Below are 27,603 nucleotides of genomic sequence, written 5' to 3' on the forward strand. Positions count from 1 at the left end.
AAAAATTATTTAATATTAAATATCTTTTTTAAAACAGTTTTTAAAAACAAAATGCCTATTAATTATGATTTCACCGGAAAGGTAGCTCTGATAACTGGTTCGAGTTCAGGTATCGGTGCGGCCACTGCTATACTGTTTGCCAAATCGGGTGCCAATGTTGTAGTCACCGGCCGTAATGCCGATGCTGTGGCCAAAGTGGCCAAACTGTGTACAGATGTGTCACCGAAACAGTTGTCGGCACTGGAAGTTGTCGGCGATATTACTGTAGAAGTGGATTGCAATCGACTGATTGAGACAACTGTCCAAACATTTGGCAAAATTGATATATTGGTCAACAATGCCGGCACTGGTATTATGTCATCAATTGATAACATAGATTATATGAAACAGTTTTCGCTGGCATTGAAAACAAACTTGAATTCATTGGTTTATATGACACACAAATGTGTGCCATATTTGGCCAAAACTCGGGGCAATGTTATCAATATATCCAGTATTGCAGCGAAACAAGCAGTAAATTATAAATATATATATATTTTTTAATTTAATTATATTAATAATTTTAACTAGAAATTCAAGTTTTAACTTAATTTAATTAATTAATTAATTAATATAATTATTTAGTTGATTGGGATGTCTCTATACTGTATGTCCAAAACAGCTGTCGATATGTTTACCAAATGTATGGCCGCAGAGTTGGGACCCAAACGTATTAGAGTTAATGCAATACTGTATGTATAATAATACTTTCAATATATATATATATATATATCAGTCATATATATATATATATATATATATATATATCAGTCATATATATATATATATATTTATGAAAAAATTTATTATTATTATTATTATAAATTTATAATTATATTAAAACCCATATATACTTTTTTTACTAGAAAATTTCCAAAAAGGCAATAAAGTAAAAACTAACTAGATTAATTAATTTTTTAAAAAAAACTAATAATTATATCTAGTTTATTATTTAGTTTATTAAAATATTGATCATTCAACAACAAAATTTAAATCTTATTAGTTAGTTGATATTTTAAATTACTCATTTGAATTAATTAAAAAAATATTTTTTAAAAATATTATATTTACATATATTTTATTTGTTTAAATTTATTTAGCTTTTTTGACTGAAATATATTTACTTATGTTTTTTGATGTGTTTTTATAAATAAGTTATAATATATATATATATATATATATCTAGAATTATAAGTTAAGTTTTATGTTTGTTATAATAAACTAAATAATTTATTCAATAATTATGTTACGATAATTATGATAATATTTATGTAGATATTATTTAGGCTAATTTATTATTTATAATACTTTTTTTAAAAAAAAAAGATAATTAAAAAATTTTCAATTTTCTAGACCCGGAACAATAGTGACCAACTTTTTGAATGTATTTGATTTATCCGATGATGTCATACATAAAGCACACGATGATATTGGCCAGAAATATCCGGTCGGTAGGGTTGGCCAGAGTCAAGATATTGCCAACACTGTTGCCTATTTGGCCAGCGATACTGTGGCCGGGTTTATAACCGGCACCTGTCTGGTAGCCGACGGCGGACATCTGGCCGCTAACGTGACCTATGGATAGTTAGATATAAAACACTATTATATATATAATAATATATATTATACAAAATATATAATGTATAGTAAATATACAAATGTATAAAAATTTAATAGTAATATATATATATATATAATGCTAACTAATTTTATTAATAATTTAATTTTTATTAATAAAATAAAATGTTTTGCAACGTTATGTATTTTTTTAAATAACTTAACAATTATGTCTATTTTTTAAAAAATTAAAAACAGAAAAAAATAAATATTTTTTATAGTTATAACATTTGTAATTCAATATTTATTCAATATTTAGAAAATAAATAATAAATTGTCAAATAGTTTAATAAATCAAAAAAATATATATACATAATACATATACAGTACTATACATATCAAAAAACTAATAAAAATATTTTATACAGTATTTTAGTTATTTGCTATATCATTAAATTAATAAACTAATTAAAAACAAAATTAAATACAATATTAATTTAGTTTGTATTGAGATTTTTAATAGAAAACACGACTATTAAAAAAAATTTTTTATTTAATATTATATTAAATATATATTAAAAGTATTTAAAACAAAAAAATGTCGCTTAAGTATGATTTCAACGGTAAGGTAGCTCTGATAACTGGTTCGAGTTCGGGTATCGGTGCGGCCACTGCTATACTGTTTGCCAAATCGGGTGCCAATGTTGTAGTTACCGGCCGTAATGCCGATGCTGTGGCCAAAGTGGCCAAACAATGTACAGATGTGTCACCGAAACAGTTGACTGCACTGGAAGTTGTCGCCGATCTGACTAACGAAGAGGACTGTAATCGACTGATTGAGACAACTGTCCAAACATTTGGCAAAATTGATGTATTGGTCAACAATGCCGGCACTGGTATTATGGCGTTAATTGATGACACAAATTATATGAAACAATTTTCGCTGGCATTGAAAACAAACTTGAATTCAGTGGTTTATATGACACACAAATGTGTCCCGCATTTGGCCAAAACTCGCGGCAATATTATCAATATATCGAGTATTGCATCGAAAAGATCAGTAAAACATTTTTCGTTACATTCATTACAGTATTTTTTTTATAAAAAAAAATTTTACAATAATTTTTATAATTTAATTATTATTTAGTTGTATGGTTTGTCTCCTTATTGTATGTCGAAAGCCGGGGTCGATATGTTTACCAAATGTATGGCCGCAGAGTTGGGTCCCCAACGTATCCGAGTTAATGCAATACTGTATGTCTATATAACTAAATATATATATATATAATATATTAATCATTAATTAGTAGTAAAATATTTTTAAAAAAAATATATTTATTATTACATTTTATTTTTTTTTGAGACCCGGGACTGTTGCCACAAATTTTATGGATGTATTTGAGTTGCCGATAGAAATGGTGGACAAAACATACGAAACAGTTGGCCAGAAATATCCGGTCGGTAGGGTTGGCCAGAGTCAGGATATAGCCAACACTGTTGCCTATTTGGCCAGCGATACGGTGGCCGGGTTTATAACCGGCAGTATTGTTGTGACCGACGGCGGACATTTGGCCGCCAATGTGTCGTATGAATAGTTAATACAATAAAACTATTGTTAAACTTATTGTTGCTGTTGTTATAGTTTTTTATTTTAATATATTTTTAAGTTTTTATTTATTTTTTTATTATTATTTTCAATAACAACAGTTATTTTTTAAAAAATATATTTTTCTAAATCAAAATTATTATTTTAAATTAAACAATTTTTTTTAAATCAAACATTTATAGGTTTTTAATTTTTGTTAAGTTTTTGTTAAATTTTATATTTATTAATTTTTATTATATGATATATTTATAATTTTTTTTAAATAAATGTTTTACTAAAAAAATATATTATAATATATATAACAAATAATAAAAAATAATCGAAATTTTTAAAATTTATTAATTTTTTTGATTATTAAAAAAATAACTATACTTTACAATCTCTATAATATTATGTTAAATGTATATTATATTTTTGATAATATTAAAAAACTGTGTCAAATACACGTATTATTTTTTTTGTGTATGACATTGCAGTTTTTTAGTCCTATAATAAATAATTATTTAATAAAATACAATAAAAATTTATTTAATTTTTTTCATAAAATGATAAACAATTAACAACAACAACAAAAATTTATGAAATTATTAAATATCTAATTAATAAAAACCTAATAAACTATTTTTTATATATATATATAAATATTTTTTTTTAAAAATTATATTTTTAAATGTCTATTTCAATTGGCCAAAAAATTAATGTCAACGGTATAGACATTTATTATGAAAAAGTGGGAACCGGTAGTCATATAATACTTTTATGTCCAGCGGCTGTAGGTATAGATAAAAAAAATATTTTTATTTATTTATTTTTTATATTAATTATTATTACAAAAAAAAATTAAATATTATTATTGTTATTTAAACGATAATCAAGGCTCAGGTAGACTGGATTTTCATACAATACTTGACGACCCGAAATGGTGGCCAAACTTTACAAGTATTGTCTGGGATCCGCCCGGCTATGGACATAGTAGACCACCCGAACGTAATTGGGCGGACGACTATTTTAGGCAGGACGCCAAAATGGCGGCCGATTTGATGAGGGTAACTAACCAACTAACTATATATATATAGACTAACTAACTATATATATATATAGACTAACTAACTATATATATATAGACTAACTATATATATATATATATATAGACTAACTATGATATATAGACTAACTATGATATATAGACTAACTATATATATATATATATATATATATATAATTAATAAGACATTAGGCTATAATAAATACTCGCTGATGGGCTGGTGTAACGGTGGTACCACTGCACTGATTATTGCGGCCAATGCTGCTGCTTCTGCTGCCGATGCCGATGATCCCGGGCCAGTGGACAAACTGATCGTATGGGGTGCACTGGCCTACATGAGCCAGCAAGATAAACAAGCATGGCAGCAACTCAGAGATACCCGGGGATGGAGTCAACAAACTAAACAAGATTTCCTGGATCTGTACGGCAGTACCGATGAATATACCCGTATGTGGAACCAGTTTATCGATAGGTATGTCCGCTACGATGATATTTGTTGCCGGGATTTACCGCTCGTACGCCAACCGTGTCTGATATTGCACGGCAATCAGGATCGGGAAATAGCTGCCGAACATCCCGGCTATTTGGCTGCTAATATACCTGACTCTAAGCTTCGTAGGTTTCCCGATGCCGGTCACGCTATACATTGGAAACTTGTTAATGAATTTCGGGATATTGTAACTGAATTTTTGCTAAATTAAAATACACAAAAAAAATATTGAATATTTTTTTTAATAATAAAATTATAATAATTTTACACTAAAATATATTTTTTTAAATAATAAGAATAATCTAAAATATTTTTTTGTTTAATTTTTTAAGCTTTATCTCTAATTATTAGTTTTTTAATATTTAGTATTTTATTATTAATAATTTAGTTTATTGATAATTATTAGCTAACATTTAAATTTTGTAAACTATATATTTCTTAAAATAACAATAAAAATAATTAAAAATATATTTTATTTGTTATATATATTAAAATAGAGATAAATAATAATTTTGTTTTAAATATTATAATATAGTAAAATTTTATAATTGAAAATAATAAAACAAATTTATTTAACATTTTTAAAATATATAAAATATAATATAACTATTATTTTTTATAATACAAAAAAACATTTAGCATGATTAACAAAAAAAAAATAATAATTACTAAATAACATTATCAGTAGATATAAATTTGATTATTATTATCATTATTAATTTATAATAGATTAGGAAAATATTTATATTTTAATTAAAAATTTTTTAATAAAATAATTAAATTATTATACAACTAAAAAAATTAGATATAGTAATATATAATTATTTATTTCAACAACTTATATACACATTTAAATATTAATATATATATTAAATTTATAAAATATAAATTTATAAAAAATAAATAATTTAATATATGAATAATAAAGTTGCTTTAATAACAGGTAAATAAAATACTAATAATAATAATATCTATTATTTTTATTATTACGGTATAAGTTATTGAAGAAAAATAATTATTATAACTTTATATTATAAATATTTAACTAATTATTTATATATATATTTTTTGTATTTTACAATTAGGGTCGTCATCGGGTATCGGTGAGGCCATTGCCTATAAACTATGTTCACTGGGAGCTCATGTAGTCGTTACCGGTAGGAATGGCCAGCGTATCGATTGGGTGGTCGACCGATGCCAATCAATAATAGGACAAAAACAACAACAACAGGCTATCGGTATTATAGCCGACCTACTAGTGGCCACTGATATCGACCAACTAGTCAATCGGGTTGGCAAACAATTTGGCAAAATAGACATTCTGGTCAACAGTGCCGGTATTGCTGAAGTCGATGACCAGTCATATATTAATAGTATGATTGCATTTGATACCATAATGGACACCAATTTACGATCAATAGTAGCCATCACACGACTGGCCATACCGTATCTGATTGATAGTCCCAGCGGCGGCCATATAGTCAACATTTCTAGTCTAAACTCTATTCAGCCGTTAGTTTCAGCCGATCCTATGATGATGACCACTGGCCCGTACTGTATGTCCAAGTGTGCACTGGATATGTTTAGCAAATGTCTGGCCACAGAATTGGCCGACCGGGGTGTTCGTGTAAATAGTGTTAAGTAATAATTATTTTTTTAAATGTGTTTTATTTTTATTATTTTATTCAATCAATTATATCAATTAAAGTCCGGCCGCAATACACACACCGCAGATCAGTATTGAAGACAAATTAGCTGAAGAATTACTGTATGGACGGTCACTACCCGTACGACGAGTAGGCAATGCCGACGATGTGGCCAATACTGTGGCAGCACTGGTAACCACCACCACCACCACTACCTCATCATCCATCTACCCGTCCTCCCAGTTGTCAGTCATCACTACTACTAGTAGTAGTAGTCAACAATCAATACTGTTTGTCGATGGCGGCGGACATCTATGTGGTATCAGTTAATTATATATATATATATATACTGTATTAAAATAGTGTCTACAAAAAAATATTTAATGTTAACTAATATTACTTTAGTTTTAATTTATTTTTATTTTATAATTTAAATACTAAATTCTGTATTAAATATATGATATCATATATATATTGAATTATTTAAATAGTTTTTAAATTAATGTTTAAATTGTATTTTTTTGAATATAAAAATAATATAATATTACAACTAATTACACGTAAACAATTAATGAATACATGTATTATTGTATTTTATTATTATTATTATTATTTTACAGTATAGTTAAAGTTAAGGAAAATTCCTTATATATTATAAATTTTATATATTCCCTGTTTTCTGGAAATTCTCATAGAATTTATTTTTTAGTCATAATAATTGAGAATCATATTTTAGAAAAACATTTGTATGATTATTATTAAATAATAGAAAAAAATATATTAAAAATATTTTCACAATTTTTTAAAAATTTTTAATAAAATTGAAATTATTGGGAAATTTCCGTCTCTTAAAAAAATTGTTCGAAACTTAAGTACAGTATTATAGACACTGTTTATTGAAATAAAAAAATATGTCAAATATTTATGACAATGATTATTAAAAAAAAAATTAATAAATTATTTTATTTTCAAAAATAATTTATTAAAACCTTAAACTAAATCTACTTATTAGTAATTTTTAAGCAAAAAAAAAGTTTCTGTATTTTATTAATAATAAAAATAATAAAATAAAACATATCTACAAAAAAAAATAAATAAATAAAAATATTTATAATATTAATAATAAATGCCTCAAACGGGTAATAAAATCAATGTTAATGGCGTGGATATACACTATGAAAAAGTTGGCAACGGTTCACATGTTTTACTATTACTTCCCGGAGCCTTAGGTTTAGGGTATCATAAACTAAACAAAATAATAATAATAATAATAATATTAAAACTTATTAATTATTTTACAATAGGAAGCGGTAGAAGCGATTTTAGCCATCAATTAGACGATAATAATTGGTCGGAAAATTTTACGCTAATAGCATGGGATCCGCCCGGTTATGGCTATAGTAGACCACCGGAGCGTCAATGGGATAACTATTTCGATACCGATGCGGAAATGGCGGCCAATTTTATGCAGGTTTTTAATAATAATTAAACAAACAAATAGTTACTATAGTTATTAATACTAGTATAAGTTAATTAAAAAAAGTATTTATAGACTTTAGGCTACACTAAGTACTCGGTGTTAGGCTGGAGTAATGGCGGCTGTACTGCACTGATACTGGCCTACAGACATCCCGATGCTGTCCAACGGCTAGTTTTATGTTCGGCCAATGCCTACGTATCGGACAATGAGAGACAACATTTTCGGTCGGATCGTGATGTCAGTCAGTGGTCGGATAAGGACTTACAAGGATTCAGCGATAACTACGACCGACAATTGTTACGGCGTTTATGGCCGGAATGGGTCGACGCATTCACTGCTTACGATACTATCTGTACCCGTGATCAGTTGAAACTGATTGGACAGCCGTGTCTGGTAATGCACGGCAAACAAGATGGTCAGATTGAGCCGAAACACGCCGACTATTTGGTTGAAAATCTATCGGATGCACGACTAGTATGGTTTCCAAACGGTTCGCATGGATTTCATAGGAATTTTGTCCGTGAATTTCGTGAAATTGTTTCACAATTTTTGCTTAACTAATAAAAAAAAATTAATTAATTAAAAATAATATATATTTTTATTTAGTTTAATGAGTTATTTGTTTGTTTGTTTGTTTATTTTTTTTTATATATATAATATCAATATATATTAATACAAATTATTGAATTTAATATTAATAAAAATAAAGTTTACTAAAATTAATTACTAAAAAATTATTATTTAGTTAATTTAGATTTTAATATAATTAAAAAATCTAAATGATTTTTTATGAAATATAAACTTTTTTTATTTAATATATATATATATATATATAAACAAAGAAACAATTTTTTGTTTGTTTGTTTTAGACAAATATTATAGTATAAAATAGTAAAAAATTATTTTTTTAGTATATTTTTTGTTGTTGGCTATAATCTAATGTAATTTTTCTATTGATAATCACATCTATAATATTATACTACCGCTTCCTATACAATAAAATAGTTTTAATTTTGTTGTTGTTTAGTTTATGATAGCCAACCCCAAAAAATCAAGCTCCGGGAAGTAAATAGGATATACAACATGACTATTATTATTTTCACCATATAATTTACATTAATTTTTTTAGTACCCGTTTGAGTTTATTTAATTTATTTGATTATATTTAAAATGAGTTTACTTATTTATTTATTTAGTTTATTATTTTTTAAATTTTCTAATTTAAATAAAATAATAATCTAAATGTTAACTAAATTAAGCTAAATTATTTTTAAAAAATTTTACATATACTGTATATTTTTTGATATCAATTTTTTTTGTTGTTGAAAAATTCAATAGATTATAAAATAAATATATAGTAAAATAAAAATTGTTTTATATGTTGTGTATATTTATTTTATTTTTTTTGGTAACTAATGTATCGTAAAATAAATAATAAACATTTGATTTTGTTTTAACAGTTATCATAAAACTAATTAATATAATAATAATAATAATTTTCAGTTTTATTTATTTAAAATATGTTTATTATTGATGATATCAATTGGGAAATTATTATTAGTTTTAATATCAATTATTTTAAATGATATTAAATATTTACAATTTAAATAGAAATAACAGTTTTACAAAACACTTATAAAACAGTATGTAATTTATTATTTTGAATTTATTTTTTGTAATTTTGAGAATCTAATAAATTTTAATACAGTATTTATTTATTTACTTTTTTTATCAAAAAATAACACACAATTAAAAATTATTTTTATATATTTATAGCATAGAAAAATAGATCTATACACACCCACACCTATAATCTCATATATACCCACACCCACCCACATACGTACATATACCTACAAAAACACACACACACACACACCCTAACACATACATACTCATAGCTAAACACACATACACATATACACACACATACACACATATACACACATATACACACACATACACATACATACACACACATACACACACATACACACACACATACACACACATACACACACATACACACACATACACACACATACACACACATACATTGTATATATGTATATTTGTTACATATGTGATAAACATATATACAAACAGAAAAAAGTTTATCAAAAATAAATACATAAATTATTATTTTAATGATAACACAGTTTTGTATGATAACAGGCGAATCTTCTTATATATATACACTGTATATATAAGTAAGGGGTGATTAACATATTACGTTCGCACTTGAGGGGAGGGTGGGTCAGCCAAAGCGAATTTTTGCAAACTAGAGGTAATGGAGGGTTAGTTATCTTAAGAACGTTCGAATTTAGATATTTTATTTTTTAGTTGTGGTGGTGGGGGGGGGGGTTAGCGGTTATGGAAATGTGAACGTAATTTTTTGTTTATAATAACTACATGCGAACATTTGCGAACATAGGGGAGGGGAGGGATCTAGATTTAGTTTTATAAAAAAAGTACGAACGTAATATGTGTACAGACCCTAACCAGTAAATAGCCGATACTGTACATTTCTATATACAATGTATAAATACTGTTATTATTATTAGCAAAATAGACAAACAAATTATTATTCAAACAACAATTTAAAAAAAAATAACTACTGCTTATATTTGTGAAATAAATTGAATATTGAAGATCACATAAAAAATAATAAGTAATAAAAAAAAAGTTAAAAAAAACTATTTTTTTTCAATGTCATATTATTATGTCTAAATCAACAACAAAATAAATATATAAAATTATTTATTATATATAAATTATTAATAGTTTCTTTGTTGTAACAAAACTAAAAATAATAATAATAATAATTTTTTGTTTAGTTTAGTGAAATATTATACACTGTATATCAACAGTATATATATATATATATATATATATATATATATTATATTTTAGCTTATATTTCATAAAAGTAACTTAAATCTTAGTTTTTATCAAACAAAAAACAACAATTTTTTTGAATACAAATTATATTAAACTTTAATAAATTACACTAAAAAAGTAACTAATAATAATAATAATAATAATAAATGTTATTAAAACTATTGTAAATTATTATATTTAAGTTATATAGTTTATATTATATTTTGTGTGTGTGTGTTTATGTGTAATTATTATTACTAATAATGACTATCTATGATAAAATATATTTTAATGATATCTGTGACACACCATTTTGGGTAAGTAATTTGTTGTTTATTGTTGTGTATCAGTGAGTGAGTGTGTGTAAGTTTGTGTGTGAGTGTGTGTGTGTGTGTGTGTGTGTGTGTGTGTGTGTGTGTGTGTGTGTGTGTGTGTGTGTGTGTGTGTGTTTTACACACTATGTAATGTTTATTTAATTTATTTTTATTTAAATTGTTAAGTATAAAGTTTATCTACTAATAATAAATTATCAATTAAGTGTGGATATAGTAATATAATATGCTTAAAACGCACACATACTGTACACAAACACACACACACATACACACACACAAATCTAGTCTAACATTTATAATATACATTGTATACATATATTATACAACCTAGGACATTGATCAAATTTGGTTAACTAATTCACCAAAACTGAGTCCATGTTTTACCGATACTGTTTGCGTTTGGTTTACAACCGGTTTCCTAACAATTGTCGCCCCGTATATCATATGGACATCAGTAGGAGTAGGTCGTCGATCGCGACCAACCATTCCCTACAACTACTATAATATTAGTCGACTGACCATTGCTTGTCTGTTGACAATCGTAACTATAGTCGATTTGGGTCTAAGTCTCTATCGGCGATACCATCATAAACACGATGACAGCACCGATAGTCAAACAACTATTGCTTATCTATTGCGGACCGGACTGTTGATAGTTAGTCGGCTACTGATTACAACAATACTATACTATCATCGACTGTATGGCATACATAACAGTGGGTTTGTTTGGTTTTATCAACTATTGGACACTATTTCCGGTGTCCTATCGATTACTGCTTATGTTTTAGCACAACATAATAGTAGTATAGTTTTCAATGAAAAACTAATAATCATATGTTTGGAGTTTTTATTGACTTCAATACTACTAATTCAATGTTCAATTGCCGACCGATTATTGATGGTCAACAACATTGACAATAGCTGTCCCAAAGATAGGGTATCATTTATATCGCGTCTAACCTATCTATGGGTAGACAGTCTATTGTGGAATGGTTTTCGAAAACCGCTAAAATTGACAGATCTATGGCCAAAGCGGTCATCAAATATGGCTTCAAATTTAGTAAAAAAATTTGAAAAATATTATAAAATTAGTCAACCATTTGATCGACAATCTAGTGATGACACCGATAAAGAAACGGTAGTCAACAACAACAACACCAATAAGTCCTGGTTTTTAAAATCATTAGTTAATAAAGTTTATAATAATAAAAGACAACAACAATATACGGTTGTTAGCCTATCATCTAATAATAATAATAATAATAAAATAAATATATTTAGTTTATTGTGGCATCAATTTTGTTGGTATTATTTGGGACCGACTATACTGTTTGTATTGTTGGAAATGTCTGATACGGTTATCATAATTATAATCAAGTAATGTATAATTTTTATTTAAATATACTGTATATACAATATATATAAATATAATTTAAATATTTATAATATATTATATGATTTATTTATTTTGTGTGTGTTTTTGTTTAATTAATATAAGTTATAATATTTATATACTATCTATTGTTTATATATTTATAGTACACTATATAATATACTTAAAATTATTAGAATATTAATTCAAAAAATTAATATTTAAAGTTAAAATTATTTGTTTGTTTATTTGTCTATAAATCTCAATATACTCCAAATATATATAAATATATTTTTTAAATTTTATGTTTTTGATCATAATTTTTATTTATTCACTTTTTGAATTGTTAGATAAAGATTATTATTTATATTTTAATATATTTTTTTTTAAAAAAAATCTACACAAATTATTAAAATATGTGTATAGTTTAGTATACATGATTTATTATATATATATATATATATATATATATATAAATTTAGTTTTATTAATAGTTTAATTGTTTATTAAACCAGTTTAATTAAATTGATTACTATATGTTTAATTTTTTTTAATATATAAAACTTTCTAATATTCTATAAAGTATTTAAATTAATTAATTAATAAAAAAATTAAATAACTGTTGAAAAAAATTGAAAAACTAGTTATTAAATTAAATATTTAGTTTATTAATAAATTATTTTGTTTGATTGAATTTAGATTAATATTAAATTTTATGGACAACTCGGAGCCCCAATGGCACGGATATGTCTACTGTTTTATGCTATTAGCCACCAATTCAACCATAGGTTTTATTGAACCATATAATCAACAAAAAATGCAAACATTAGGTATTAGTAGTTTATAATTATTATTATTAGTATTATACAATTATTAGTATTATACAATTATTAGTATTACAATTATTAAAAGTTTAAATTTTAATAATATTATTATAATGCTTTAGCCAAGGTACTTTATATAACTTTTATAACTAATATAAGCTAATTGTATACTAAGTTAAATTTAAACTTTTAATTGGCATTATCTGTGTATTAATCAAACAAACAAACAAAACCAAATAATATTAATAATAAATATTAAAAAAAATTGAAAATTAAATATTTTTAAACTGAATAGTATTTTTTATTAATTTATTTTTTTTTAAATATAAATATCTATAAATTTGATTAATAGGACAACGAATCAAATCATTGTTAACATCACTGGTCTATCGCAAGTCATTGGTGTTGAGTAATGATAGCAAACGTGAGGCCAATACCGGACAGATAGTCAATCTCATGAATATTGATTGTCAAAGATTTTTAGGTATTTATTAATTAATTAGTTAATAATAATAAAATTTTTATTTTAAAGTAAAATTTATAAAAAAAAACAATAATATTAATAATAAATTTTAGAAATGCTTCCCAATATCAATCAATTGTGGGCAATATGCGTACAATTAGGCATACATTTGTATTTACTATACAATGAAATGGGTTTAGCAATGATATCGGCAATAGTATTGTTGTTAATAGCATTGGTATTCAATGCCTATGTTATCAAACGTATAGATAGGATAACTACAGATCAAATCCAATTGAAAGACAATCGACAAACAGTTATCAATGATGTACTCAATGGTATCAAAGTATTAAAAGTATTGATTGATTTTTATTTTATTTATTTTTTCTTACAAAATTGATATTTTTTATGGCTAATAAACAATAGTAAAATAGTTATTAAATAATTATCTCTTTTATAAAATAATTTTTATAATATTTTTTCAAAATCGTTTTTTTAAACTCCTATTTTAATAGTTGTACGCCTGGGAGGAGGCGTTTATCGAAAAGATTGAGAAATTGCGTTCAAAAGAGTTACAAAACTTACGAAAAGCCGGTTATTGGAGTTCGCTATTAATATTTACGGCAAATAGTCTAACATTTTTTACATCACTAACTACTTTCGGTATATTCATTGCCATCGATTCGTCGGCAACAATGTCCGCCCAGAAACTGTTTGTGTCGATAGTATTGTTGCGCAGCATTCAGTCGGCCCTACAAAACATACCGTCCAATATTAGCCGATTAATATTAGTAATATAGTCTATAAAAATTAATTAATTAATTAATTGTTAACATATTTATTATTATTTTTTGTTGATTATTAATTAATAGGTAATAATTTCGGTAAAACGTTTGAATAAGTTTCTAAATTTACCCGAAATTTCTAATTATGTGACAAATAATACGGATAACGATTATATGGTTTGTATAGATAAGGCTAGCTTTTCATGGACTACAACAACAAAAACAATACAAACCATTAATGGAGATGGAGAAGCAAATTATGATATGGATTATAATAGTGTTAATACTGAAACAGCGGACACAATCAATACCGCCACTACCAACAACAACAGCAACAGTAATATTATTTTAGCTACTGTTCCACAAAAATGTTTGAATGATATAAATTTGAAAATAACTGACGGTATGTTTGTGGCGATCATCGGCAGAGTCGGATCGGCAAAGAGTTCACTACTGTCGGCACTGTTAGGCGAAATGGATAGACTGTCCGGTAGTGTTAACATTAGACACGGTGTTAGTATAGCCTATGTTCCCCAACAGCCCTGGATTATCAATAAGACACTCAAAGATAATATATTGTTTGGCAAAGACAACGATCCAGTGTTTTATAAACAAGTTATCAATAGCTGTGCACTCAGTGATGATCTGAGACAACTGTCCTCCGGAGATGAGACAGAAATCGGCGAAAAAGGTATTAATCTGAGCGGAGGTCAGAAACAAAGGGTTAGTTTAGCCCGAGCTGTCTATAGTGAAGCCGATCTCTATCTACTCGATGACCCACTTTCGGCAGGTATTTAAAAAATATAATATATTATTATTAGTAAAACTTTTTAATAATTATTTTTTTAAACTAAAAAATAAAATAGTGGACAGTCATGTGGGACAACATATTATGCGTGAAGTGCTTCACTCGGAAACCGGTTTATTGCGAAATAAGACCCGAATTATGGTTACAAATCAATTGTTTGTATTGCCATTCGTTGATCAGATAGTTGTCTTAAAAAACGGCAAAATTGAATCCATCGGTACTTATAATGAATTATTGGAATCGGACGAAGAGTTTCGTGAAGTTTGCAAACAATCCGCAGTTGTCGACAACAATGACAGTAATAGCGGTGACTTAATTGAAACTACAGCTAAAGTATTGGTTAGAAAACGGAAAATCAATTTACAAACAAAAGATGATATGTTGATAACTGTCGACAATATTAGTAACGGTGGCTCTGGTAGTGGTAGTGGTAGTAGTGGTAGTAGTGGTAGTAGTGGTAGTAGTGGTAGTAGTGGTAGTAGTGGTAGTAGTAGTAGTGATACCGATAGTATTAGGAGTAATAGTAATGGAAAATTGATTGACGAGGAAACGGCCCAAACCGGAAAAATCAAATTTAATGTAAGTATTAGTTTGTTATTACTGTAATTTAAATAAATATTTCAAACAATTTATAATTATATATATAAAAAAAAGTTTTTAAACTAAATAATAAACTTCCATTAAAATAACAAACAATACATATAATACAGATAACAATCATTTATGTAATAAATAATTTATTTAAAAATAGTAATTACCGGTATTGAAAAAAACAACAATAATAATCTTATATAAAATATAATACAAAAAAAACATTTTCTAGAAAATAACAAACAAAAAATATGGAAATATTTTTTTATAATAAATAAATTATTTATTTAGATTTACATGAAATATATGAAATCGATGTCAATATTGTTTACACTATTGATAGTTATGTTTAATATGATTGGCATTGGCTTTGATTCGGCGGCAAAATTCTGGTTAAGCGACTGGAGTTCAGACACCGATACCAATAAAAATACATATTATTTTGCAATCTATGCGGTCATCGGTTTGGCTAACGTTGTCTTTATTGGGATCACATTTTTATCAATTATTTTCGGTGTAGTCTTAGCAGCCAAACGATGGCATCGGCGGCTAATGTCATCAATACTACACTCGCCGATGAATTTCTTTGATACGACACCATTGGGCCGTATATTCAACCGGTTTAGCAAAGATATAGACGTTTTGGACACTCAAATGATACAGAATCTAAGGTTAACATTATTTTTCTTTTAATTATTTCAATTTATTTATTTAGATATTTATTGCTTAATATTATAAGTTTTTTAATGATTTTATTTTCTTAATGTATTAATTTTTTTAATTAATTAATATAGTTTATGGTTAAATTCAATAATATTAATTTTAAACACAATGGTTATAGTGAGCATTAAAATACCTATATTTTTACCGGTAGTTATATTTTTGATCGCTATATTTTTACTAATTCAGGTAAATTTTTCAAAAATAAAAAAATCAATAAATATTTTATTTAAAAATTTTTTAATATATAACTATATATTTAAAATATATATATATTTTTATTATAGAAATATTATATAAGAACTTCACGACAATTAAAACGGTTTGTTTGTTAAAAAAAATTCTTATATTTTAATTGATTTTTTATTATTTAAAAATAAAAAATATTTTTTCCCCCAATTATTTAATATATCATTACACAGACTTGAATCGGTCAGTCGGTCTTTCATTTACAATCATTTCGGCGAAACACTGGCCGGCATATCAAGTATCCGGGCGTACGGCTATCAGAATCGGGCCGTCCGTGAATTGGACGACCGTATAGATACCAATCAACGGTGTCTCTATGCTAGTGCTATGTCGTTGAGTTGGGTAACCTTACGGTTGGAAATGATAACATCGTTGTTCATGTTTTTTGCCGCACTGTTTGCTGTACTGGGAAAAGGGAGACTAAACGGCGGCTCAGTTGGTCTTATACTAAACTATGTGACCGAAATTGCCGGCTCTGTCAATACGTTTATCAATTTGACGGCAATAATGGAGAATAATATGGTTTCCGTTGAACGAGTAGATGAATACTCGGCACTAAAACCGGAAGCCGACTGGCATTCTAGTAGTGCTGACCAGTCGTCGGCTGTTAGCACTGTTGTCGGCAATAAATGGCCAGAAACGGGATGTATAGAGTTTGTCGACTATAGTACCCGATATCGTGAGGGATTGGATTTAGTACTCAAACAGATTTGTATTAAAATCGATGCCAAGGAAAAGGTTTTAAGTTTTTTAAATATTAATTTTAATATATAATTAATAACTGTTAAAATTATTATTATTATTATTTAAGATCGGAATCGTTGGCCGCACCGGTTCGGGAAAGTCGTCACTGAGTTTAGGATTATTTCGTATAATAGAGTCAGTCGGCGGCAAAATAGTGATCGACGGCATAGATATCAGTCAATTGGGTTTACATGTAATACATATAATAATAGTAATAATAATAGAAAATTAAGTAAATATTATCTCTTTTAATAAAAATAGGATCTGCGCTCTGGCCTAACAATTATACCACAAGAACCGGTACTGTTTGCCGGCACTGTTCGCTCAAATTTAGATCCATTTGATCGGCACTCGGACTCCGAGTTGTGGACAGCCTTAGAGCGATCACATCTCAAACATTATGTTTTGTCCGACGAATCGGGACTCGACTTTCCAATCAATGAGGGCGGAGATAACCTCAGTGTTGGTCAAAGACAACTCATTTGTTTGGCCCGAGCTTTGCTCAGAAACACAACTGTCCTCATACTTGATGAGGCAACGGCTGCTATCGATGTTGAGACCGATACACTCATACAGACAACTATTAGGTCAGAGTTTGCCAACTGTACTGTACTAACCATTGCTCACAGACTAAACACTATACTTGATTCCGATCGTGTGTTAGTCCTATCCGATGGACGGGTAGTAGAGTTTGATTCGCCAACAGTTCTACTCTCAAACATTTCATCACAATTTTATTTATTAGCAAAAAATGCGGGCATTGTTTGAATTATTTAATTAATTTTTTTTGTTAGATTTTTAAAAAAAATATATTATTTACTAATATTATTATTATTATCATTAATAGAAAATAATTTCAAAATCAAGTACAATATTATATTTATAACAAGTTTTTACCCGATTTTTTAATTATTTATTTTTATAAGTAATTAAATATTTTAAGTATTTAATTAAATAAGTTTTTTTTAAACAAGTTTTTTAATAAAAAATAGATTTTAAGATAATTACTAAAATATAGATATGAAAATTTTTTAATTTAAATTAATATTTATTCTAATTTTATATTATGTTTTTTTTAAAATAAAAAACACAAAATTATTATAAAATTAATAATAAATTATCGTAAAAATAAAATTATAAAAAATTAACAATAAACTCATTTTAATCAATTTAACTCTATGTAAATAAAAAAATTTAATTAAATTTAATAAAATTAATAAAATTAAATTTTAATTAAACAAAAAAAATTATTACTTTTTCAATAATCTCAAGACAACAACAACAGTAGTCAGCAGTAGTAGACAACAACTGCCGACAACCGGTACGGCCACTGATAGCTTCGGCGGCCAACAACTATTACCACCACCCGATCGGTTGGTAGTAGTGGTTGCCGACGACCGTAGTTTGGCCATCGCTACTAGCCTGTCCTCTGGGCACAGTTCGCCAATCTTGAACTGTACCAACAGTTCGCGGGCATCGGCCGAATGGCCAACATCTTCAAATGCTTCGGTGGCATCGGTTAGACCATCACCACTACTAACCGACTGTTCCAACAGTACTTCTGCACCTCCGGGATGTTCCTCAAGATATTTGGTCACATCATAGACAGAGTTGTCTATCAATAGCCAAACCGATTCGGACTTCTTGTTGTTATGTTTGACCAATTCATTCAATGTAAATAACTTTACCATCGATTCAGACATTTTTTAAAATTTAAGATATTAATAACACACACACACATGTATATTATATTATTAATAATTTATCTATTTTTAATAAAAACAAACATTTATTATTAATTTTATTTGATAATAAAAATATATCAAATAATTTATATATATATATATATATATATATTTTTTTATCATACATACAGTACATATACATTCTATATCAATATATGATATGTCAATATTTAAAATGTCTAATGTATACTATGTGATATTACTTATATCTCTATTAAAAAATAATAATAAAATAATTTTATCTATTAAAAATATGTGTGTATCAATGCAAACACATATTATTATTATGTTATTTAAAAAAAAAAATAATGATTATTTTAATTTTAATTTTTTAAATATCAATGTTCAATTTTTTTGTTTGTTTGTTCAAATATGTCAGAAAAAAAATATTTTTGGTTAAAAATTTTTATATTTAACAATCAAATAATAAATTAAATAATTATCATATAATTCAATATTTTATTCAATATTAATTCAATACCATTAAATAAAAATATAAATTCTAGAATTATCAAAAAATATATAAATATAAATATAAAGATATTAATATTAAATATTATTGACACACACACTCACCCACAATATATATATATATATATATATATATATATATATATATATATTTATAGATTATTTTAAATAATTAATACAATTTTTAAAAAAATATTTAAACTTAATAACAACTATGATATAATTTCTATTGATTTATAATATACTAAAACAGTTTAAATTAGGCTAAAACTTAATAATATAATAGTTTTTTTTAATTGTTTAATAAGTATTATCGATATATGATAAATAGCTATTATAAATATTCTAGTATTTTAAATAAATAATTTTAATTTATATTTTATTATAAACTAGATTTTTTTAGGTTTATAAATTTTCTAACTTTTTTTAAAAAAAGTAGAATTATTGTAAAATGTTATTATTAGTTAAATGTAATGATTAAACAAAAATTATTAACTTAAAAAACTACTTAAATATTAAAAATTTAATTATCATAAAGAAAATATAGTGTTTTTATTTAATTAAATTGCAATTATTGTTAATTTTTTTTAACTAATCATAAAATATTAGAAACTACAGTATTACACAAAAAATAACATTTCAAAACAATTAAAATATTATTATAATAACAAATGAAAAATTGTTTTTAATTGCTTAATAAAACTTATAACTTAAAAATAAAGTATAAATTCAATCAAAAAGTACATTTATATAAATTTAAAAAATATTTTTTATTAAGTTTATTAAAATATAAATAAAATATTATTTATATAAAATTATGTCATTTATAACTTTTATCGGTTTTTATTTGTTTGCCTTAATGTTTGCCAGTAGTAGTAGTCATACGGCACAGTCGGCAACCATTGTTAACGACCGTATTGTTGGCGGCAATGCAGTCAATATCGCTGAATATCCCTATACTGTAGCCATTATTAAAGGATCGGATTGTCATAACTTTACATTTATAAGTTAGTGGTTTATGATTGTTTGATTGATTGACTATACACTGCACATCCCATTCCCCCCACCCATCTCATTGTTTATTATTATACTAATTTATTTTAATTATCTGAAATTATTAACAATCTATAGGTAACGGTGCTATAGTTGGCAACAAATGGATACTGACATCCAGTTTTGATGAGTAAAATAAATATATAATTATAATATAATTATAATAATAATAATAATTTTTCTTAAATATAAAAAAAAATAGCAAAACAATTGCTAAATTAGTAAACAATTTGGACGACTACTATGTAAGAGCCGGTGCTAGCAATTTGTTCAGCGATTGTCTAGTATCTAAACATACCGTTACCATCCAAATAGATAAAGTCATACTACACGACAATTTCAATAAATATCCGATAGCTTTGTTACGATTGTCACAATCGTTTACCTATGGCCTGACTATCCGAAAAATCCGACTGTCCAAACATTATGTAGCCGACGGTACCGATGCTCGATTAACCGGTTGGGGTGGGGTATCATCAACTGGCCAACAATATTCACCGCAATTACAAGTGGTCCAATTGAAAACAATTGGTTGGCAACAGTGTAAAAAATTGGCCAATTTTTCGGTCGAACCCGATGTCGACTTGTGTACAGTTAGCGACCATAAGGGAGGGTGTAATGTAAGGATAATTTTATTTTTATTTATTTATTTATTAATATTTTAATTAATATTTTAATTACTAATTAATTAGTAAAAGTAATTGAAAAAATAAATAAATTAATAATATTTTTTTTTGTTGAAAAAATTAACAACAAAAATAATTACTATTTTATTGTTTTTAAAGAATAATTTAATTAATATTATAATTACTAATTCATAGTAATAGTAATTGAAAAAAATTAATTAATATTTTTTTTTTGAAAAATTTAACAACAAAAAAAATCAATATTTTTATTATTATTTTCCTTTTTTTTAAATGTAAATTATGTTTTATTTAATTAGTATAATCTGTTAGTAAAATAATTATATTGGTTTTTTTTGTTAAATTGCCCAGGGCGATTATGGAGCACCATTAGTTAGCAATGATCATCAATTGTTAATTGGTGTTAACACCTACTACAAGTGCGGTACAAACAAATACGATGACTATTCAAGTGTCTCATATTTTTACGATTGGATACAACAAAATATTAATTAATTTTTGTTTTTTAAAAAAATAGTTATAAAAAATTTTCAATTATTTTTTTTCCATATAAAACTAATTTTTTAATTGACAGTTTTTTTTCAGTAATAATTAATAATGCAAGCAATAAAACAGTTTTTTAAAAAATAATAAATTATTGTATACTTTAAAATATGTTTTCAATATAAAAAAAATATTATAAAGTTTGATTTTTGTTGTAAATTAAATAGTATTAAATTTAGACATGATTTATTTTTTGTATTATTAATTATGATTTATAATGATTTGCCATTTTTAAAAAAAAAATAACAGTCCAATAGAAAATTGATTTTATAGGAAAAAAATAAGTATTTTTTAAAAAATAATTTATTGTTATCATATTATTATTTTATAAAATATTTTTTAAAATAATTTATTGATACAACATTGTTATCATATTATTATTTTATAAATTAATTTATAATAAAGTTTTAATAAATAGCAAACTAGAATAAAACTAAAAATTAGAAATAAAATATTCAAGATACTTTACAAATTATAAAATAAATTTTTTAAAAAAATAAGTTAGATTTTTATTGGTTTGACCATTTTATTTCTAATTTTTTTTAATATAGCTTTATTCAAGTTTGCTATTGTTATTTTTTTTATTAAATACTTTATTAAAAAATATTTTATAAAAAATAATAATATGATATAACAATAATTTATTAATAAATTATCAAAACAAAAATATTTTTTAATAAAATATTTCAATTATTTTTTTAAAAAAAATATAAAACCAATTTTCTATTGGTTAGTTATAAAAAAATGGCAAATCATTATAAATAATAAATAATAATACAATTTGATAAAATAATTTATTAATTAAATGTCAACATTGCATACTATTTAATCAATAGCAAAAATCTAAACTTTATAATAATTTAGTGAAAATATATTTTATAGTTTATATAATTTTTAAAAAAAAAATGTTTTCAAAAGTTTTCTTATATATTGTATTAATTAATACAATTTTTGTTGTCTATTCCGAGTCTATAGAGACAACACTTCACGGTTTGTATAATAATAATAATAATTTTTAAAAATTATTATATTATTTAAAAAAAAATTAATTAATTTTTTTATTTATTTAACAAATTTTTTCTCCACAGGACATTGTACTAAATTTCAAGATTTAGGTAAAAATTATATTTTAGTTAAAAATAATAAAAAAATATTATATAGTTTATTATATATATATATTAAAAATAATTTGTATCTAAATTATCTAAACATCTATAGCTATAACACCGATACAGTACGTTAACTGTATATTTTTGAATATGTTTGACTGTAACAGTCAGCCGGACAGTAGTCTAGACATTGTCGAGATACTGATGCCCGAGCTATTGAACACTACGATGACCTGTAACGGTATGGTTACCGATAACTATCAGAACATACCGTTTGATGTTGTACTGGGAAATGGTGACCATCAAACAGTTACCTATAGCCAGTATAATCTAATTATTACAGTAATTGACGGTTAGTTTTTAAAATAATAAAATAAAATAATAATCCATATAAACTATATGATTAATTTACTGGTATTTTTAAACTATCACATTATTATTAACAACAATCAAAATAAATAGGTGATACCTATTATCGTGAAGTTGGCCTAATAACTGATGGTCCCTGTGCCGGATCCAAAATACAGGGTTGGTCTATATATTTGCCACCCGAAGGCCAGTGTATTACCAAACCGATGACCAGTTCGAAGCCATTGTTCGAGCACTGGAAGATTACCGGCAACTGTAAGGCCACTTGTAATGGAAAATCATATTTTGGATATAAATCAGGAATTAAACCCTAATTTAGTTTATTTATTTAATTTTTTTTTTAAGAAAATAAGCTAGTAACAATTTTTTCTTATTTAAAATAAAATGCTATAGAAAAAAAATTAAAAAATAAGTATTTTTTTATTATTATTATTTTGGTTTTTTGAATTTAATGTTATTGTTTTATAAAATTTTAATAAATGAAAAATTTATAATTAACAAATATTTCAATTTTTTTTTTAATAATTATTACATTCAAACAATAAATTTATTTATTATTGATATTGATTTTTAAATAAATTTTTTTAAAAATTAAAATTATAAATAATCTCAATTTGAATGTTTAACCACTAATTGAATGCCATATAATATCTCTAATTATGACAGTAATTGCCTCCAAACCAACTGATGTCTTGTGTGGTAGACATCCATCAGTGAGAGGTATTTCACTGCGTTTTGACCGAAGATGTCGAGGTTGTTGTTGTTGTTGTAATGCAGCCCTCAATTGCATTAGTATTTTAAGGATTTTCCCCATTCATATCATTATTATAATGTAATACTTTTAGTGCTCAATGCGAGTAATATTATACTAATTATCATTACTTATTATAATTGCTAATTATTAGTATATTTCCATACATTTTGTATAACCTTTTTAGTCCTAGAGGTCATACATAGTACTATTGGTACACTAGTCTACTATAGACCAGTCAGTTGTGTTGTGTACAGCCTTACGATCGGTTGTATAGTTAAGTGACTACCGAATAGTCCTACACATACTCCAGGGTAGGCCTGAGTGCCAATAGATCTATACCTGTCCTCTAGTAATGTTTTTAACCATAGTTTTTATTATAATAATATAATTTACTAAACTTAATATAGTCTAATACAAGTTATGTATCTATAATTATTACCAATAAATGTTTACTATAAACCTGTGGATAATTCATTGCTAAGTGTCTGCAATACACTGTCTGGATATCTAACCATTGGATCCAAGTCCTGGACATACTGTCCAAAAGATCTCAGCCCTTGGTATATATGCGTATATACCAGATATTGTTCCCTTTAGAAGTCAGAGTTCCCGTTAGATTTGAGGCATAAGGGTTGGATGCGTCCCGAGTATACCCGAAGGTCAACTTCTACACGATTGGTGGTACTTCTAGAGGAAGGCATTGCGCCGTTTGTACGGAACTGCGAGAGTCCTAAAACCCGGTGCACTGCAAGTGGTGGAGGTGCGGTTGTTTGTATCTTTGGAAAGTGATCATTGGTAAAGACGATGTCTAAAGGTATTAAGAGAGGTGCTGTTGCAGAACTTAAGAGGATCTTAGGTGATGACTATGACCCGAATATGAGTTTACGTGAACTCGAGTTGATATTAGGAGGAGACCATAATTCAGAGGCTAAGCGATCGTTAGGAGCCGACGATTCGTTTGTCAGCATTAATGAAGCTGCCGGTGATCGAGAAGAGACTACGGCCCAAGGTTTTATGACCGATGATGAGGACCACGTCGAAGACACCGAGATCTATGATTATGCAGAGTCTACTAATCAGTTCACGGATATTGAAGGAATTGAGGGACAGTTTCGATACTTCAATCGTTCGGTTGGAAGTGCTGTACCCAAGAAAGACGTTTCGAAAGCGGAAAGATCGGCAAAAGCTAGAGAGCGATTACGGCGCCGGAATGAGATGGCAATTGCGGAGATAGCCAAAGAAGATGCAGTACTTCGAGCACAACACGCAGCCATTAAGGCACATGAAGAAGCCGTACTAGCACAGGAAGCCGCAGACCGCGAACGTAAAGCCCGTGAGGAACACGAGGAATATAGTCGTCAGTTGAAAGCGCTAAGAGATAAGGTGGTGGAAGGTCTTCGAAGACGCAGAGCTGGTCAGGTAACCACTAGTGGCCAAAATCAGACTCTACTTCCAGTCACAGGCGTCAACAATGTTGTAGCGGACATCAACGCGAATCGTAGGATTCATGTACCGCAAAATGGTCTGACAATCAATGTTACGACGGGACCAGATATAGTTCACGGCATGAACACATTGAAGCCGATGGGGAACTCATATGTCTCGCAGACAGACCAGAGGAAACAATTGAGTTTGAAAGGAGTCGACAAGATAGCGACACCGATAAGACCGCAACCGTTGGAACCTAAAGTTATAGTCAACAATCCGGTCAAAAATATAGCGTCTAGTAGAGATGATTGGGTGCCCAGAAGTCCAGCCAATAGTCGGAAAAGTGCAGAAATTAAGCTATCGCCTAATCGACGACCACCCGATAAACATGGGACATGGCATCAGAAGTCAACCGCTAGGAAGATGGCAGCGGCAGAAACAGATCGAGTGTTTACTCCAAGACTAAGCCCTGTCAATGATTCTTCGGAATGGGAACATTATGACCCACAATCGTACGAGAAAAATGGACCTAATTTCAGGAGTAATGGTCAAAGTCAGCCGACACAGGACCCACTACTCAATTGGTCACAGGTGGAGCCGTGGAAAGTCTTAGCACAAGAAATTAAGAATGTTTTTGACGGGAAGAAAGTACCGAAAACCCATTTGAGAAGTGCTCCGCGATTTACGGGAGACCACTTAGAAGCTAATCAATGGCTTACAGACTTTAACCGAATGACGGCTACACAAAACTGGCAATCAAAAGACAAGGCCAGGTATGTAATTGAATATTTGAATGGTTCGTCAAGATTTTGGTACGACTACCGCTATGGTGAAGGAACGCCCGCTAATTGGGAAATTTTTGAAAGAGATTTCCGAAATTTTTATGGTTTGGGTTACGGCCAGGACGCCGCTTATAACGCGTTGGCCACTGCCACCCAAAAACCAGGCGAAAGAGCGTCTGACTTTGTAGTCAAGGTCATGGGATTGGCTCGTAAAATAGGAGATCCCGAAGACACAAAGCAGTTAGTAATGAGCCGATTAAGATGTGGACTGCGCGACAATGAAATGGCCGCAAAATTAGCTTTTGCATTCTCGCCTGAAGATGCCTTTGCATATATCCGATCTCAGGAAGCAACTGATAGGCTTAGGGAGAATCAGACGGCCAAAGAAGCGCTCGAAAAAGCAGAATTGACCACTAAATCAAAAGGTCGATCGCAAGATAAGTCCAGTATCGGTCACATGAAGACGCAATTTAGCAAATTTAGGGGCGAAAGACTACCGTATGGTTGTTTTAATTGCGGAAAATCGGGACACCGAGTGCCCAACTGTACCGAACCACGAAATGAGGTCAAAATGAAAGAAAGAATAGCTGAATACAATAAAGCTAGAGAAGCCGCTTCAGCAAATCAAGACAAAACTGGTAGTTCACAGAGAACTAACCATCAATTCAAGAGAAATGGTGGAAATTATCGTTCAGGCAATCAGCAAAGTCATGACAAAGGACAGCCTATTGAATCCGATCAGACGAAAACTGACAATTCACAGACCGCCGGAAGTGGAGGAAGTCAAGCGGAATTGCCAAAAGGTTCTTCGAAAGCCCTATGGAGTGATCCTTCAGGAGCTTTAACTATGGCCTGGCATACAAATCCGTCTTCCATTGTAAAAGATATTGACGATCCTTTTAAATGGTTAGATCCGTCGCATCCAAGTGCACACGCGTGGCATTCGTTTGCCAATGATGGATCTGAAGACAACGAAATGGGTCGAATAGACACTTCTGACGTACCGACTGTGGTCACTTTGATCGAGGGTTTGCCAGTCCGAGCACTACCTGATTCTGGATGTAGTGTTAC

The 27,603-nt window shown here is 27.5% G+C and overlaps 5 protein-coding genes across 5 annotated transcripts; 4 read left to right on the forward strand and 1 right to left on the reverse strand.

Annotated features, from left to right (window-relative positions):
- The first annotated feature begins 51 nt into the window (after positions 1 to 51).
- LOC128965092 (3-oxoacyl-[acyl-carrier-protein] reductase FabG-like) lies at positions 52 to 1,624 on the forward strand. Its single transcript, XM_054311743.1, has 3 exons — positions 52 to 513; positions 625 to 731; positions 1,393 to 1,624. The coding sequence occupies exons 1-3, from the start codon at positions 52 to 54 to the stop codon at positions 1,622 to 1,624; spliced, it is 801 nt and encodes a 266-aa protein (XP_054167718.1).
- Positions 1,625 to 2,194: 570 nt separating this feature from the next.
- On the forward strand, positions 2,195 to 3,191 carry LOC128965093 (3-oxoacyl-[acyl-carrier-protein] reductase FabG-like). Its single transcript, XM_054311744.1, has 3 exons — positions 2,195 to 2,656; positions 2,744 to 2,850; positions 2,960 to 3,191. The coding sequence occupies exons 1-3, from the start codon at positions 2,195 to 2,197 to the stop codon at positions 3,189 to 3,191; spliced, it is 801 nt and encodes a 266-aa protein (XP_054167719.1).
- Positions 3,192 to 14,634: 11,443 nt separating this feature from the next.
- LOC128965094 (ATP-binding cassette sub-family C member 2-like) lies at positions 14,635 to 18,402 on the forward strand. Its single transcript, XM_054311746.1, has 6 exons — positions 14,635 to 15,312; positions 15,389 to 15,909; positions 16,213 to 16,592; positions 17,064 to 17,628; positions 17,702 to 17,827; positions 17,896 to 18,402. The coding sequence occupies exons 1-6, from the start codon at positions 14,697 to 14,699 to the stop codon at positions 18,400 to 18,402; spliced, it is 2,715 nt and encodes a 904-aa protein (XP_054167721.1). The 5' UTR covers positions 14,635 to 14,696.
- A 482-nt stretch (positions 18,403 to 18,884) lies between these two features.
- Positions 18,885 to 19,375, reverse strand: LOC128965095 (cytochrome b5-like). The gene has a single exon (XM_054311747.1). The coding sequence runs from the start codon at positions 19,335 to 19,337 to the stop codon at positions 18,885 to 18,887; it is 453 nt and encodes a 150-aa protein (XP_054167722.1). The 5' UTR covers positions 19,338 to 19,375.
- Positions 19,376 to 20,709: 1,334 nt separating this feature from the next.
- Positions 20,710 to 23,882, forward strand: LOC128965096 (venom peptide isomerase heavy chain-like). Its single transcript, XM_054311748.1, has 6 exons — positions 20,710 to 20,857; positions 20,982 to 21,033; positions 21,106 to 21,523; positions 21,899 to 21,998; positions 23,309 to 23,494; positions 23,662 to 23,882. The coding sequence occupies exons 1-6, from the start codon at positions 20,710 to 20,712 to the stop codon at positions 23,880 to 23,882; spliced, it is 1,125 nt and encodes a 374-aa protein (XP_054167723.1).
- The last annotated feature ends 3,721 nt before the right edge of the window (positions 23,883 to 27,603 follow it).

This window comes from Oppia nitens, unplaced genomic scaffold, assembly GCF_028296485.1.
Source record: "Oppia nitens isolate AA-2021 unplaced genomic scaffold, nextdenovo-longstitch-racon4-pilon3 scaffold16_pilon_pilon_pilon, whole genome shotgun sequence".
In the NCBI taxonomy this organism is placed as follows: Eukaryota; Metazoa; Arthropoda; class Arachnida; order Sarcoptiformes; family Oppiidae; genus Oppia; species Oppia nitens.